Here is a 15897-nt window from a genome sequence, read left to right as displayed (position 1 = left end):
TGTACTTGAGGCTGACGCCACAAAACACTTTCAAATAAATGAATTACTTGCTGTAGATATTATCAATATGCAGTTGTTTTTGATATGCAAACTGTATTATTGTTGTTTATTAAGGACAGAAAAGTACAAGGTGGAGGGAAAGAAATGGGATCAGCAAAGGACCTGGGAAGAGAACTTGTATTGCAGAATGCGTATTTGTACCATATGTTGGAGCATTGCCTTTGGCCATAGGCTAAGACTAGGGTTCCCCATATCTTACCCTGGAGAGCCAGAGCACTACAGAGTTTAGGTCCAACCCTAATCAAACTTACCCACCTGTGATTTTCTAGTGATCATGAAGACCTTGATTAGCTTGCACAGGTGTGTTTGATCAGGGTTGGAGCTAAACTCTGCAGTGCCCTCCAGGGTAAGATTTTAGGAACCCTGGCTTAGACTGTGTTAACTGTATTAATCTTTAAAAAAGTTGGAGATTATTATAAGGCATCTCCAGTGCCTGATCTTAAAATTCTAATGATTTCTCCACGCCAGTGAAAATGATTTTTATCTGAGAAAGTAAGTAAAATGCGCAATTGTAGTAGTGTAGCAGTGTGGAGTATATTGTTATAAACTACTCACATTCGTTTAACGCCATATAAAGCCCTTGCCAGTGAGAAGATTGGGAACTATGTCAAAGACATTACCAAAAAATTTCCCTACAACTCCAAAACTATTTTGCTCTTCTTTTAACTTATTCATCTCTTTACCAAGAAGATCAGCTTGCTCTTTAAAGCCTTTGTTCAGCAGCTCTTCCCGCTCCTTTATTTTGCTCTCCAGACCTCTTTTTATCTCCTCCTGCTGTTGCTTCATCTCCTTTTTAAACTTCTCCTCCATCTGTATCTTCATTTCCTCCTGGCGCTTTTTCTCTGCCTCAAACAGTAGCTCACTCTCAATACGTTTCTCCTCCTCCTCCTTAAGCTTCTGTTCCATCAGAGTTTTCTTCTCTCTCTCCTCTGGTCACAACAGAAAGAAAAGATAATTAATAAGCAACTAATTATTTTCATAATTAGCAAGTAATTATGACACTAAATTAAAAAAACCCTCCATTAATGAAGATTTACCCTGAATTTCTTTCTCCCTTTTAGTCAGTTGTTCATCAGTTTGAAGGATGATGTTTGCCTCAGGTCCTCTCTCATTCATGAACTCATTCAGCACAGCTTTAGCCTGCACATAAATCATTTACAACTCAAGAGCACACAGAGATGTATACTCCACAGATACACTTTCAGAGTGAATATCTCACCCTGACTCCTTTGTTTGGTTCACTGTGGTATTTTTCAATGTTGGCATCTCTGTCTCTGCAGTAGACTTCATATCCTCCACACTGACTGTATTCTCCATTCTTCAGTCGTTCACTCATACTAGAAAACAGATCCTTCAGGAGCTCTTTGCATTTCCTTTCTGATGCCATCTTATTCTCCTCCAAAAGGTGTAAATAGTATATACCCATTTCTTCCTATAAACATACAAACAAATATAAATAGTCGCAAAACACAAATACACAAATATTCATATTGGTGAGGACTCCACCTACAGCTTACTGCTTAAGGCTGATTTATAGCTCTGCGTCAGACCTACACTGTAGGCTTCACGTCAGTTTTTATTTATACTTCTCCATCATTGTTTGTGTCGATGTGTGTACTTGCACATCGCTAGTAGGCAATGTCAAAGGGCATGTTACAGTATCAAGACAAGGCAGAAGAAGCAACAACTTGTTGCACACGTTGTTGGAGAAGCATCAGCAGTGATGGAGGTAAATAGACAATGACTTTTGTTACAGCAAGAGTTGTTAAATATAGACTCCACTTGGTCCATCTTCACAAGAGGAATTGCGTATAAGGAAATGTGTTGCAGATTTTTTTACCTGAGGGCAGGCCCGGCGCCAGGATGGCTTAACTCTTTTCCCGCCATTGACGAGATATCTCGTCAATTAAGAGAAAACGCTTCCCCGCCAATGACGAGATTTTCCGTCTTTCCGCAATACCGCTACTTCCGCAACTTTTTAAAACCGGAAGTATTGCCCTATGGCAAGCTGCTGCATGTCCGTGTCTGTTTTAAAGATCGCTCTGAATGGGATCTCTATGAAAAGTCCGTCACAAATATGGAATTATTTTTGCTTTTTGCTCAAAATATGGTGTTTTTGCAAAAACCTACCCATATTCAAAAGCTGATTACAAAAGAACCACTAAAGGTAGGATGAAACGTTTTTTTTGTTTGAAAGCAGAGGGTCTGTTCTTTCATTTGGTATATTGTATGTTTATTTATTTAAAGAAGAACATTTTCTGGAAGGCATTAAACTTTGGTGAAAATCATGAAAAACGCTGGCGCTGGCTGGCAACTTTTTTTAAAAACGCTGGCGGTGAAAGAGTTAACTGGGGGTGGGGGGGGGTTTAATCTCTTGGGTGAGATTCAACAATACCTTATTATGACTGATTCCCTGCTCCTTTTCATTTATTTATTTACTTATTTAGGCCTATTATTGAATGTATTATACACATGCGACTTTCACTATTACATTGACTAACAATCTTAATAAGCCTGATAATCATGAATTAACTAATTTATATATTACCTAATCTCAGGCAAATGATTTCAGCGCACAAATGAAAAAAAAAGGCGCATGGTAATTCAGGTGGCGTTACCTTGATTTATGTTTCAGCCTGCAAGTTTTTTAAACATTTGTTTCTAACTCACATGATCTAGTAAGGTCACTGTCCCTATTATCATCACAGGAAAAGAAGACACAAAGCGAACTGTGAAAATGTATTAATGAAACTGAATCAGGACTGCCGTCCAGCCTCCAATCTCCTGCAAAAACTAAGTAACTGAAAAAATTTGAAGCACTGAAATAACTGGAAATAAAGCGCATTCCTTTAAATGGTAAGTTAAATGTTTGTGGCCCTGCTTTTATTTATTAGGGGTGGCGTTATTGTCCATAAAAATATAATTACGGTTCTTATAATGCTACGCCGTAGTCTCACATAAATAAAAAGGGAAACTGTTGTTGCTTCGTGAACAGTAATGAGCAATACTTTGAAAAACAATTAAAAAATTTTTGGGAAAGTGATATCTTTGATTGTTTTAATGGTAAATGGTTTGTCACTTTCTGTGCTGTCTATGGTCATGGATGGCTTTTTTATCCCTCTGTGGCCCGTCTGACTTTGATCCTGCTCTTATCTTTGGATTATTCACTGTTCTGGTCTGAAATAGCAAACGTATCGACACCTACTATGTTTACAACATTTGATTCATATCACAACATTATGAGTTAGTCTGTATGACTTATATATGACTTAAATATCTCATCCACGATGATACCCATTACGTTGGCTTGAAAAACATCGGGCAATGTCCCTTCTTATTCAGCTGCCAGGATTCCAGGCTTCCAAAAGGCAATTGCCACTAATTATAACCATCTTGTCGTGCACGCCGAGTATCATCATGATACCCATTTCAGTTGCTTCTTTCCCTTGGTCCTCCATGAGAAAACAGATTAAACACTAGTGCTCTTTGGTGACGTGGTTGATTACGTTACTTTTGATCATCTGTCCATCATTGTATAAGGCCCGCCCTGACAACTGGATTGGTCCGAACAGTTTTTGTTTGAGCATAGTAACGCCTCAACCGTGCAACTCCAGACCGAACTTCCCGTCCTCAAATGTTGTGGGTGGGGCTAATTTCGGCTGGCACCCAGGCTAGGACTCCCCTTATAGTGAACTTGATTAAGTCAAGCTCTTCTCTCTGCCCTGCTACAGTTGTTAGCCCCAGACAGCAGCCCTGATGTTGAGTTTCATTAATAAAGTCTGATTTATCATCACAGTTTGCTTTGATGATGATACTGATAGCGCAGTTCGTTGAATTACACTGCACATTCCTGTAGGCATTGTTTTTATTTGTGCGCTGAAGCCATTCGCCTGAGATTAGATAGTTGCAGTAATTGGATAAAATCCAATGTTATACACATTCTTACCGAAATCATTATATCAAAGTATATGACTGAATTTAGCTCTTTAATAACGCTTTAAATTAAGTCTCTTAAGAAAACTGGAGGGAGGCACAAATTCTTTCTGGGGGGCACCCCCCCTCAGGCAGGACCTGCGCCTTGTGGGCAAAGGGGGGGTTCTAGCAGACCAATCACTTTGCTTGGGGTCCCCGTATGATTGACTTATTATTTCTGGAGAAGTGCACATCAGGCTACGCCGTGGGGTGTGTGTCTATGCACAGGAGTATGAATTGAACTTTACGTACCTGAGTCCGCACCCACAGCTGAATGCTTACACACCAGACTTCACACACAAAAGACTGACTACACCTACTGTATATCAAGGGTTCTGAACCTTGTGATTACTTAAAAACCATACATTTTATTTACAGAATATTTAAAAAAACTGTAAATTCAATAATATATACAGTATACATAGTGTTTGAGTTGAAGAGTTTAAATTTAAAACTCACCTCCAGATTTTTAAGGTACTCGTCATTTTCATCTTTAAATGAACGTTTTGTGAACTCAGATGTTGCCTGACTGCTTACGTTCTGATGCTCTTGGGTAAGATCAGTCACGCTAACTGGAAACTTCATCACCACCTGGAAAACACTTAGACTTTACATGCTGCTTGTGTACTTGTCTTTGGCTCACAACCAGAATTTTCAATTTAATTTTGACACTCTTAACTCAAGCTACTGATTTCATCTTACATTAAATAGATTAAATTAATTACATTTATAGTGGTTAATAAAGTCAAATAAAATGTCAAAGAGCTGTAATATCATTGCATTTACAGTTCAGTCTAGTTAAGCAACAACTGAGGCTTAGCTTGACAGTTAGCCTGCCCCGGACCAGGCTAGTTTCCAAGCATAAGTTTCCATAGTAACTGGGGTTGAACTATAGTTCAAGTTTGTGTTATGAAACGAAATCCACCGGCAATAAGCTAGACGTAACAAAATAAGCATGGCTTATTTTGTAATCGAGTTTTATGAAACAGCCCTCTGGTCACACTTCAAATATGACAACAAGACTGCCTGTAAAGACGACTCATTCAGAAATACATGCGAAGGTAAACATACACGCTAAGGTTGTTTTATCAGATAAACCACCGTGTTTTCGCTTAACTTGGAATAACATAAAAACTAAAGGAATACACCTCTGAACTAGGGTTGCCACCTGTCCCGGTTTTACCGGGATTGTCCTTCTTTTTAATAACCTGTCCCGGGAAATTTATCAACTCTCCCGGGACACTGAATGTCCCGGTTTTCGAAAAGCTATGTGAATATGAAATTTAGCGCGCGCACGGCAGAGAGGGAGACCTTGCGTCTGTGTGTGTGTTTGCCTCATTTAGCGCATGTAAGACAGAGAGCATCCTGATTGGCCTGTTTCAGGACATCAACCAATCAATTGTCAGTGTGGGCGGGCTTTTATCTCTTCTCCCGAACCAAACTATCAGTGTCTCTAGAAACAGGAGCGCCATGGCAGAGGGAGAGTGCCCCAAAAGCGAAAATATAAGACACATTTTACACTAGACTACACGAAAGTGTATCCCTGTCTTAAAAGAGTTAAAATCTTGCATGGTGTAGAGTTTGTAACAGTGACTTCAGCTTTTCCCATGGCGGGTAAAATGATTGTAAAATACATGTTGAGGTGAGTTCAACAAGTTTTCATGTGCATATTTGCTAGATGCTATTTAGACCTGTTTAGAGTTGCAATGGAATATAAATAAAAACAGTTTACATAAATAGTATAAGCAGCTTTAATAAATTGTAAACTTGATTTACATATTTTAACATAATGAACAAATAATTGGGTTACACTTTACAATAAGGTTCATTAGTTAACACATGAACTAATAATAAACTGCACTTATAGCATAAAGAATTTTTTTATCTTTGTTAATGTTAATAATACATTTATTTAAATCTTGTTAACATTAGTTAATGCACTGTGAACTAACATGAATAAACCATGAACAGCTGTATTTTTATTTACTAACGTTATCAAAGCTTAACAAATACAGTAACAAATGTACTGCTCACGGTTAGTTAACAAATAAGAATTGAAAAAAAAGAGAGTTGTAAAGTGTTGCCAATAATGGAATAGGCCTATAGAAATATTATGCTATGGGGGGGGGGGCTTGTGAGCAAACCAATTGGCCGGGTCATCATCGATATGTCCAGGTTTTTTATCAGACATGGGTGGCAACCCTACTCTGAACTGTATTGATTGTATTGGATTGTCTGAATTAATACTGAGTATAAATATTCAATGTCCTCAAATTGAATGAAATGTGTACCGTTGCTATTATAGTAGATCTTGTGCTGTTAAATGACTGGACAAAGTGCGTAAGTGCATGTGTGTGTCTCTGTCTGTGTGTCTGCGCGTGTGTGTTTCTGTTTGTGCATGTCATTCAGGGAGAATGCATATCTTTTTCAGGGACCATGTATATTTTTTAGGTAGAGCCGGCCTTATGCTTATTTTATGTAAGATTATCTTTTGTGAAAAAGCCACAGTCAGTTTTTTTGACATTAAGATTACAATAAAATATGTGTTTTCTATAACAACCATTAAATCTGTGTCACATATTCAAACCTTAATACCATTCCATAACAGACTAAAAAACTTAAGACTAGACTAAGACTCTTATGATATTAAGGGGCGGTTTCACAGACAGGGATTAGACTAGTCCTAGACTAAAGTAAATGTAAGAGCTGTCTAAACTAAAAACAACTTGCACTGACATATCTTAAAATACAACAGTGCCCTTTGTTTTATGGAAGGTTTTTTGTCTTTTTTAAATTAATTAATTAAATTATAAAATAATTAATTAAATTATAAAATAAAAAATAAAATCATAAATAAGTCCCAAATTTGAAAATTAAATGCTAAAATAAAAATTAAAACATTATTTTAAATTATTTTATTTTCATTTTTAACGTGATGAAGCATCATTCCGGCCAAATTGAAACATTAAATTAAATTGATGATTTGACATTTCATTTTCAATATAATCTTGAGTCAAGACTGACAAAATTAAAATAAAAAGGCAAGCTTGAAAAGGAATCTGTAAATACATTTTTTAAAAGGCTTTTTATTTATGCCCAAGCAATAATAGGGACAAAATTAAAATGTAAAGTTCAGTTTTATTTTATGTTCCGTTTTTCTTTTTCATTTTAATTTTAATTTTCTTGTTCATTTTTATTTTCAACTTGTATGCAAATTCAATGTTAGTCAGTGGGTGGGGCTTACTTGCTTAAAAAAAGGGGATTGGCTGAAGGTTAAAATTCATTTTGGCGGGTGTTAATAAAAACTTACTAGCCACTTTGGGTGGTGATGCATGAGGCATTGCATGCATGATACATAATGCTCTGTTCTCGGACATTTATCCATCTGGCAGTAACTTCCTACATTTCCCATGAACACTGTACTGTAATGCTACGTGATGATGTTTCATACACCGATTGGCTGCGCGCAGTTTGCAGTGAAACCAGCGCGAGAAACCGTGGAAACGAACTGAGCTCATCCACAAGAACACACAAGGAAGGCGGCACGTGCCCCAGTCTAAATCTTTTGTGCCCCGGTGTAAATCTCAAGTTAAAATTTTAGCAGTTAACTAGTGTATTCCTTTACAATGATAATAGCGGGAAAAGCGGATCTATACACTTGTATAAGCGAATAAGCGATGCAGCAGGCGCACTGACGCATACACGCACAAATCCATGTCTCCGCGTCATTGCGTTTATACACGCACAACCGCATTCAACGCCACGCGATTAAGTTAGTTTATTTAAAACATGACAAACCTAAAGTAAGTTTTTAAATTATAATGTTAATCTTATTTTGACTCGATCACTATTGGCTTCTGTGGACATCAGAAATGTTTTGTGCAAAGCAGGGAAAGGGAAGCAGAAAGGAGAGATGATGAGTTTAAGGGAGGTAAGAGAAACTACATCCTCACACTGTCAGGTCTCAAACATTAAAGAAAAAATTTCAGGAAAACCTCTGTCAAGTCTATAGAATTGCATTGTTGCTGAGAAAATCAACACATGTATGAAATTAATATTTAATTTACTAATGTTTAACTAGGACATAGATAAACAGTTAGCAGTGACTATGACTGAGATTATTTTAGTATAGCAGTCATAAAATGGCTGGTTTCTTAAAATATTGTAAAAATATTCTTGAAAAAATAAGTTATTAATCATTGCTATCATTATATAATGTTGAAAATATGCATGTACATGAAAGAAAAAATGAAACAAACAGTTTCGTGGTGGGAACTAATCATTTTAAAGTTGAGGCAGTAGGCCTTAAGGACCATGAGAGTGCCTGAAGTCATTAGAGAGTCTAACGTTAATTAAAACTGCCAAGACAGGTCGTATTGAAGAGAGCCTTGCTGGGAGAAGCCTTGCTTTATGTGTGTTTCTCATACCAACAATGTTAATAAAATTATCAAATTCATTCAGTGGCACTCATAATTTCTATTTTTCACTGGAAAAAAATGTGGCTAGTGGAAATGCTGATTGGCTGGTAAGTTTAGAAAGTTACCAGCCACATTTGCTGGTGATCAAAAAAGTTAATTTAGAACCCTGTGCGTAACCATGGTAATGTGCGTACGTCCAATGAAACCTTCTATAGATGAGACTGAGAAAAGTCATAGTTGGTAGTTTTAACCTATTAAGCACGGAGGCTATTTGGGGGATTTACGTCTGGATTTGGGCTACCCAATTTCAAAAGCTTCCCATACCCACATGCAGAGGTTTATGTCACGGAGTGACTTCAAGCAGCGAAACCTAAAAATGGCGGAAAAAGTTCCACCCGGACTATTGTCCATGAAAGACCCAGCCAGTTCCGGTAACTCCGGGCAACCAAAATCAAAACAAATCAACATCAGGTGTGCAGGAAAAATGTGGCGGTCAGTGATTGGGCTTCGGAGAAAGAGGAGGACTATATAACGGCGTTGGAGAAGCAGAAAGGGGTCGTTTTTCGGGCGGTCCTGTTCCGCAGCTCGCGCTGGGCAGCCGCGGGGACGCGGTTAATAGGGGGACGAGTGAATGAAAGCCGCAGCCGTAGCCGCGAGTAAAGCCAATGGCAGAGGAAATATAACCTCCAAAGTAGTCAGAAAGCCACGTTGATCCGGCGTTCGCAACGAAGAGAAGCGGAGAGAGTACGGGGCTGAAGACCCAAGGGTAGTGTGAAGTTTATTCCGGCAAACGCTGTGAGTGAGACGGAGCGATCGGTGTGTTTGGAGAGACGTATCAGCGCGGATATTGCAGACTGGGTGAAGTCAAAACAGAGGATTGGGCTGAAGAAAACACAGAGCTAAGTGTTAAAGCATTCCTTTTGAAGTATTTCTGTTGACATGTACTATTTACCTTGAAGAGATTGTGTACATTGGAAAGTCACCGGAAACGCATCGAGAAGAGGAAGGAGTGTGTTTAAAGGTCGTGGTTTTGACGTTTTCATATGGTCATCCTCCGCACCGACCCTTTCAAGTATCCAGGACTATTTCCCGGCCCAAAGTGGTGATTCTGACCCTAATTCACAGTGAGTGTGTGGAGTGCAGTGGGTGAGTCTTTTTGACGTGTGTACACCTGAAGAATTGTAGTGTTGTGCTGTGCCAGTGTTGTCAGAAATCCCTCCATAGGCCGAAGAGGAAGCCCTTTATCAGAGGAAGTGAACTTGTGACGGTGGGCGACTGTTGCATATATATATACTGCATATACACCCGATTAGACTCATAACCCCTAGACTCATAACAGTTACCTGGCAACTGTATGAAGTAAGAAATTGCTGTGAATATTATGTGGAGTATCGAAGGAGGGAAAGCTTGAATTGGCTGCTGCGTGGAAAAACATGTGTGCTGTCTCTGTGTGTGATTATACGTCTGTTGAGTGCTTTTAGATGCCCGACCCAAGAGCCCAGTGTACCTCCCTGTATACTCACCTGTACGCCCAAGGCTAAGAGCCCAGCGTTTCTCCCTGTATGTTCACCTGTACGCCCAAAGCTAAGAGCCCAGCGTATCTCCCTGTATGTTCACCTGTACGCCCAAAGCTAAGAGCCCAGCGTATCTCCCTGTATGTTCAACTGTACGCCCAAAGCTAAGAGCCCAGCGTATCTCCCTGTATGTTCACCTGTACGCCCAAAGCTAAGAGCCCAGCGTATCTCCCTGTATGCTCACCTGTACGCCCAAAGCTAAGAGTCCAGCGTATCTCCCTGTATGCTCACCTGTACGCCCAAAGCTAAGAGCCCAGTATGAACAGATATATATCATCAGAATGTGTGTCTTACCTCTTCCATCCCACTCTTATAAACCTTGAAAGCATCTTCAGCAGCTGCCTGGTTCTCTTGATTTGCAAGAGCAACCACTGCATTGTCCAGACAGGGCACCTTACCACTGCTGATTGTGTCTACATAAATCTGAGCCAGATCACCAAGCACTGATAACACACACATACATACAAACATTTAAAAATACTTAATGCTTAATAAACTTAATTAAACTTAATAAACCTATTGTATTTTTAGCCATTAAGACCAAAGTTTATAAGTTTGGTCAAACAACATTAAAAATGTGATTTATTTAGACAATGGTGATTAATTGATAAGCACAGTAAGTTCTGTTAGACTGCTATAGGGTGGTTTCCTATACAGGGTTTATACTTGTCCTAGACTAAAATGCATGTTTGATCTGCCTTAATTTAAAAATACCTTGTACTTACATATCTTAACATATATCAGTGTCATTGTTTTGTCTCAAGATGCAAGCTGCGTTCAGCCCCGACAAAACGTTGCACAACGTTTATTAAACAGAAACGGTGATGCATTGAACACCCTGTTGTGATGACGCAAGAGTTGCAACTACGGTAGCTGAGGGCCATTCTTTGTGTTCTTTTTTAAATGTTTCTGAAGCCTGATGAAATCGTTATAAATGTGTGTTTAATACTGTAAAATACCCTTGATGTTACAGTCACTGACCTTGCCGTCCAGAATGAAAGACAACATTCCAACTTGAACCCATTGAGTGAGCTGTCTCTTTACTACCGCGTGGTTTTATACATCTTGCCGCTGATTGGCCCGACATTTCTGACACACCCACCAAACAAGAGAAAACGCTTCTAAAACCTGTTGCACTGCGTTGCACACCGTTTCCAGGAAACATGTCGTTCAACCCGGAAATCGTAGCAAAACGTTGCGCACAAGTGTGAGATTGAACGTGCCCCAGTATTGTATTTGTAAAGTTTGTTTGTAACATGACTTAAAAGAGCAGTGAATCAAAGAATCAAATTGAACCTGATTTTTTGTTATACAAGAGGTCATCGTACTTAAACGAACATCCTGCAAGTTTCAGAATATATAACTGTTTTTGGCACCAGAGGACGTTTCCGGATTCCCACCGACTGCGGAACGGCTGCGGATCCGCTACGGCTGCGGATCCGCTGCGGAATGGCGGCGGAGTCAATCGGTTTCCATTCAAGTCAATGTGTGTCTGCGTTCCGAATCCATCACAGCTCCGGTGTAGTGAGCAATTCGGTCCCCCTGGCAATTCGGTCTCCCCTAGGACCCCGATTGGTACCTAGCACTAATGCCTGTTCAAAAATTTGTCATTGCGATATCTCGTCTGCGTTAGCGGACAAGCAAGCTAATTATGTTGTAAAAAATAGAAGCATATTCATGTTGCAGACAAGTCAGTACTTTTAATTGTGCTTATAAATTATAATTTTAATGTGTGATTCAGCTATGTAGTAATCGCGTTTTGTATAAGTAATTTATTAACTTTACCCAGTACAAAAGTGGAAAGGGTACAGTATAAAAATCTAAATAATAAAATGACACAAGCAATGTGTAGATCTCCCACCTAAAGCTATATTATTTATATACTACTATATGAAACATATCATTTTAAAGACATAAATTGTAATTTTAACAACGTTCTAACAACATAAATCATAACGCGATTTTGTAAGGCGCTAAGAAAACTACCCATGAGAAGTTTTTCAGCCAATGGAATCACGCGGGGGTCCTAGGGAGACCGAATTGCCAGGGGGGACCGAATTGCTCATGACACCGGCCATCCGCAGCCCTCCGGAACAAATACGCAGAGCTTCTGTTTTTTTTTTCCGGATGCCGGACAGCTCCGCAGGGTGGAGCCATGACTATATCGCGTGATCATACCTGAATTCGCGAGATCTCATGTTGTGATCTGGGCTGGTCCAGCAAAATGTCATAATTTAACGTCCTAATGGGCGGAGACAAAACTAGATATCACGCGATCATCATGTGAATTTGCGAGACCTCGTGGGTCCTCGTCACTTCAGCACGCAGCCGCTCTGCAACAAATATGGAACTGGTGGGTATTGCCGGTGTAGCAGCCGATCCTGTTCCCCTCGGAATGTCTGTTCCCCTTGTCGCTTTTTGTACACCCAGCTGTTTTATCAGAATATTTATTTTATAGTTTTAATTGTTGTAAGCTGTATTAGATTGTACAAACTCTGTAAATATGCTATACCATATTAAAAAAATTAAATAAATAAAAAACATGCAGATATTATTAGGTGCCTGCGCTGTTGGCAGAAACGCTTTATCGACTGGAAGGGGGAACACAAATTCCAAGGGGAACAGGATTGGCTGCTACACCGGACGGCAGTGTGGGGAGCCGTAATGCAGCGGAGCCGATCTGCAGCCGCTCCGCAGTTAGTCAAAATCCGGGGTTAGAGATCGCTTGATATGTCCTTATTGTATGTAACATCTGTGTCTAAACAGGTTTGTTTGACTGTTTTAATTTACTAAAAACATTAAACGATCTAAACAACTTAGATTCTGATGCCCGCTTACTGTGTTGTATATGGCAATTTAGGTAAGTTGCATTTGAAAAGTCCAACACTCAACAAACAAAGCTTTTTTATCATATAACTGTGGTATGTAACGTTACGTTGTCATAAGAGCAACATTACAAGCACATTAGAAATATACAAAGTTAGTGACAAGGACTTACCAGCCACGGTTTAGATTCTGATGCGCGCTTACAATGTGTACGGTACGGTAATTTAGTCATGTCGGGTTTGAAGTTTTGTTGCTACTTCACGGTATGGATTGTCATTTATGTGTATCATCTCTAGCACCCAGAAACTTTTGTGGCTCGAACATATATGTGTTCGGCTGCTATTTTTACAAATTTACTTCCATCTCTTCAATGCAGCCCGCACATTAAAACAGAGCATTTCTCGAGCCGGCCTCAAAACCAGGGTACAAAACAGCCTATTACTGATTGCTTTTGATGTTTTACATCTAAAAACTATGCAAACATCATAAGTAGACCTCAGGCAACAGTATAAAACAATAAAAACAGCAGATTCATCGCCTCTTTAATAGTCCTAAATTAAATGAGGCCTAGTCCTGGATTAATTTAAACCCTGTCCGGGAAAACGCCCTTATAAGTTTAAACAGTGATGTTTTAATTCAGATCATGTTTTTATAATTTTAAAAACTAACAGTGTCAGTGTCATACCCAATATAGATGTAAATTGATAAATCACTTACTTTTCCCAGTCACTCTGTGACCCCCTTTTAGAGTTTTCACAGCACTCTTCTCAAAGATGTAATTACAAAAACGGTCTGTGGCCTTCAGAAAATCTTGGTCAAGGTCCTGCTCTTTTAGGCTCTCTAAATGTTTCATGCTTTTCGGGAAGGTTGGGAATGAGAACACGAAACACTTCCGGGTAGGAAAATACTTCCGGATACATTCACGAGTCTCGTTGTAGTTACTGGTTTTGCAATCTAAAAAGGTTTGTACAGGAGAAAATAAACCCTCATTAAATCAATTGCATTGAAGAATCTATATTGGTTATCTACACCACATACAACAAAAACTGGTGCTTAATATGCACTGTTAGAAAAAAGTGGTCAAAATATGTACTCTGGCTGTCACTAGCTGTATCCTTTTAATAAAGTACAGCTTTGCACCTGATGATTTTATATTAGTATCTCAAAGGTACATATTGGTACCAAACGAATACATATCTGTACTTAATGGTACCTAAGAGACCTTTTAAAGGTCATATTTTAAGCATTTTATTAAACAGTATGAATGTTGAAGCATCTCTAATATCCCTCACTGCTGCTGATAGACGTTTTTTAGATTTTCCTCAAAGCACAGCAGGATTTTGTGAAGTGGAAATATTTTGTGGGTTCAGATTTAAAGAATGAATGAAATACCCTTCTTTAAATTGAGACCAAATTCAAGGTATTCGTCCTCTGTCACTGGGTCTCCAGCAATTTCTAAATCCAAGATGAAATCCCTCACACACCAGACGAATGATGGGAAAAAGCACACAAACTTATAATCCTCTTTCCCTGTCACATCTGCTTCTTTTGATGTGGATTTGATCTTGATTTGCTCAGTGAGTTCAGTAACATAGCTGGAACACATTAAGGAATAACGTGTGTGTGTGTGTGTGTGTGTGTGTGTGTGTGTGTGTGTGTGTGTGTGTGTGTGCGTGCGTGCGTGCGTGCGTGCGTGCGTGTGTGACAGAGAAAGAGAGAGAGAGAGAGAGAGAGAGATTGGACGAAGAAGATGGTCATGTAAGATGATAAAGGATACTGGAGCTTTTGCACTGCATCATTATCAATGGTTCCTCTGCTGTTGTACACCAGAGTGCTGCTGAGCAAAACCGCCAGACAGAAGATCCAGCCGTCATTCTGAGAGTCTCCCTGAAACAAACACGTCAGTTGCTTTCAAATTATTCAAATTTTATTACATTTGGATGAATTAGTGGCCTTAGTTACATGTCTTGTGATTTTAGTTATTTGGCTCAGTGGGAAGCACTGTTGCCTCACAGCAACAATATCCCTGGTTAGAGCCCTGGCTAGGTCAGGTGGCTTTCTGTGTGCATTTTGCATGTCCTCCCTGTGTCAGGTGGATTTTCTCAGGTTTCCTCCCACAGGCCAAAAACATGCAGGTTAGGTGAATTCGAGATGCCAAACTGCCCCTCCCCCAATGTGTGTATGAATTAACTTGTGTGGATCAACTTGTGAATGGATTATCCAGTTCTCACCATGAATATGGCCATAGATGCTGGAATGATGTCAAGAATAAACAAACAAACTGCAGATTGTTGTAAGTGTAGATTAATGTCTTTCAATAACCTAACCAATATGAAAAATATTTTTAGTCCTGTGGATGCAGTGCTGCATTCAATGGAAAAGATGTTCTCACCTTGTCCACATCACCCAGTCCCTCTGTGTCCAGCAGCACCAGAGTCTGTCCTGTTATAGATGGGTGAGGGATGCACCACATCCAGATACCTTTGGTCTTTGACTCAATTGTGTTGCCAAGAGCAAAGCCTGAGAAATGTTAATTTAAAAAAAAAATCTCAAACATATTTATCCGTCCTTATTATCATACAGAGAAAGCATTTCTGCAGGAGTTATCTCACCTGACTGTTGTCCTGCAAGGCGGTTCATAAGATAAGACTTCCCAGTACGGTAGAGTCCCACTACAGACACCACCACCACTGGCTCATTGATTCCATCCAGAATGTCTTTGGCCTCTTTTCTCACATGAAACTTTCCATTTTCATCACTTTCAATCAAACATACTGGTCCTGACATCATGACTCTGTGCATGCCAATAACAAAACCAAATAGAATCACATTCACAGTAAAGTGCAACAATGTCTTGTACTGGATTTAAATACAGTGACATACCAAGTGTACAGTATTCATAGATCACACATCAGCACTTGGGACAATAGCCAATACAAGGAGTGTAAGAAAGCAACATTTAATTATTACTGTAGAAGCTGATTTTTTTATTATGACAGTCTGAAGAATGTTAAATATTTTTAAAACATTAACAATCAGTTGTCTTG

General features: G+C 39.3%; 1 protein-coding gene across 2 annotated transcripts; it reads right to left on the bottom strand.

The window, feature by feature from the left end:
• Positions 1-606: 606 nt before the first annotated feature.
• Positions 607-15644, bottom strand: LOC135748613 (guanylate-binding protein 2-like). 2 transcript variants are annotated; one of them, XM_065266857.2, is made up of 10 exons: positions 15463-15644; positions 15243-15370; positions 14628-14737; positions 14236-14445; positions 13568-13803; positions 10319-10467; positions 4488-4623; positions 1280-1488; positions 1098-1200; positions 607-989 (listed from the first exon to the last, which is right to left on the bottom strand). In XM_065266857.2, exons 1-10 carry the CDS (start codon positions 15638-15640, stop codon positions 622-624), a joined length of 1827 nt encoding a protein of 608 aa, XP_065122929.1. In that variant the 5' UTR covers positions 15641-15644; the 3' UTR covers positions 607-621. The 2 variants fall into 2 exon arrangements, with proteins under 2 accessions (XP_065122929.1, XP_065122920.1); XM_065266848.2 differs by having other exon boundaries at positions 1280-1492; positions 4492-4623.
• Positions 15645-15897: the final 253 nt, after the last annotated feature.

The sequence above is a fragment of the Paramisgurnus dabryanus genome, chromosome 6 (assembly GCF_030506205.2).
Source record: "Paramisgurnus dabryanus chromosome 6, PD_genome_1.1, whole genome shotgun sequence".
Classification (NCBI taxonomy): domain Eukaryota; kingdom Metazoa; phylum Chordata; class Actinopteri; order Cypriniformes; family Cobitidae; genus Paramisgurnus; species Paramisgurnus dabryanus.
Note: the sequence above shows the minus strand (reverse complement) of the source record. Positions and strands in the feature narration are given on the sequence as shown.

Bases quoted from the DNA above. Each gene is read 5' to 3' on its own strand.
- LOC135748613 (XM_065266857.2), bottom strand. From the start codon at position 15,640: ATGATGTCAGGACCAGTATGTTTGATTGAAAGTGATGAAAATGGAAAG. The intron at 1,201-1,279 runs GTGAGATATTCA...ATTTATGTGCAG, and splicing joins AACCAAACAAAGGAGTCAGG to GCTAAAGCTGTGCTGAATGA. The intron at 990-1,097 runs GTAAATCTTCAT...TGTTGTGACCAG, and splicing joins AAGGGAGAAAGAAATTCAGG to AGGAGAGAGAGAAGAAAACT.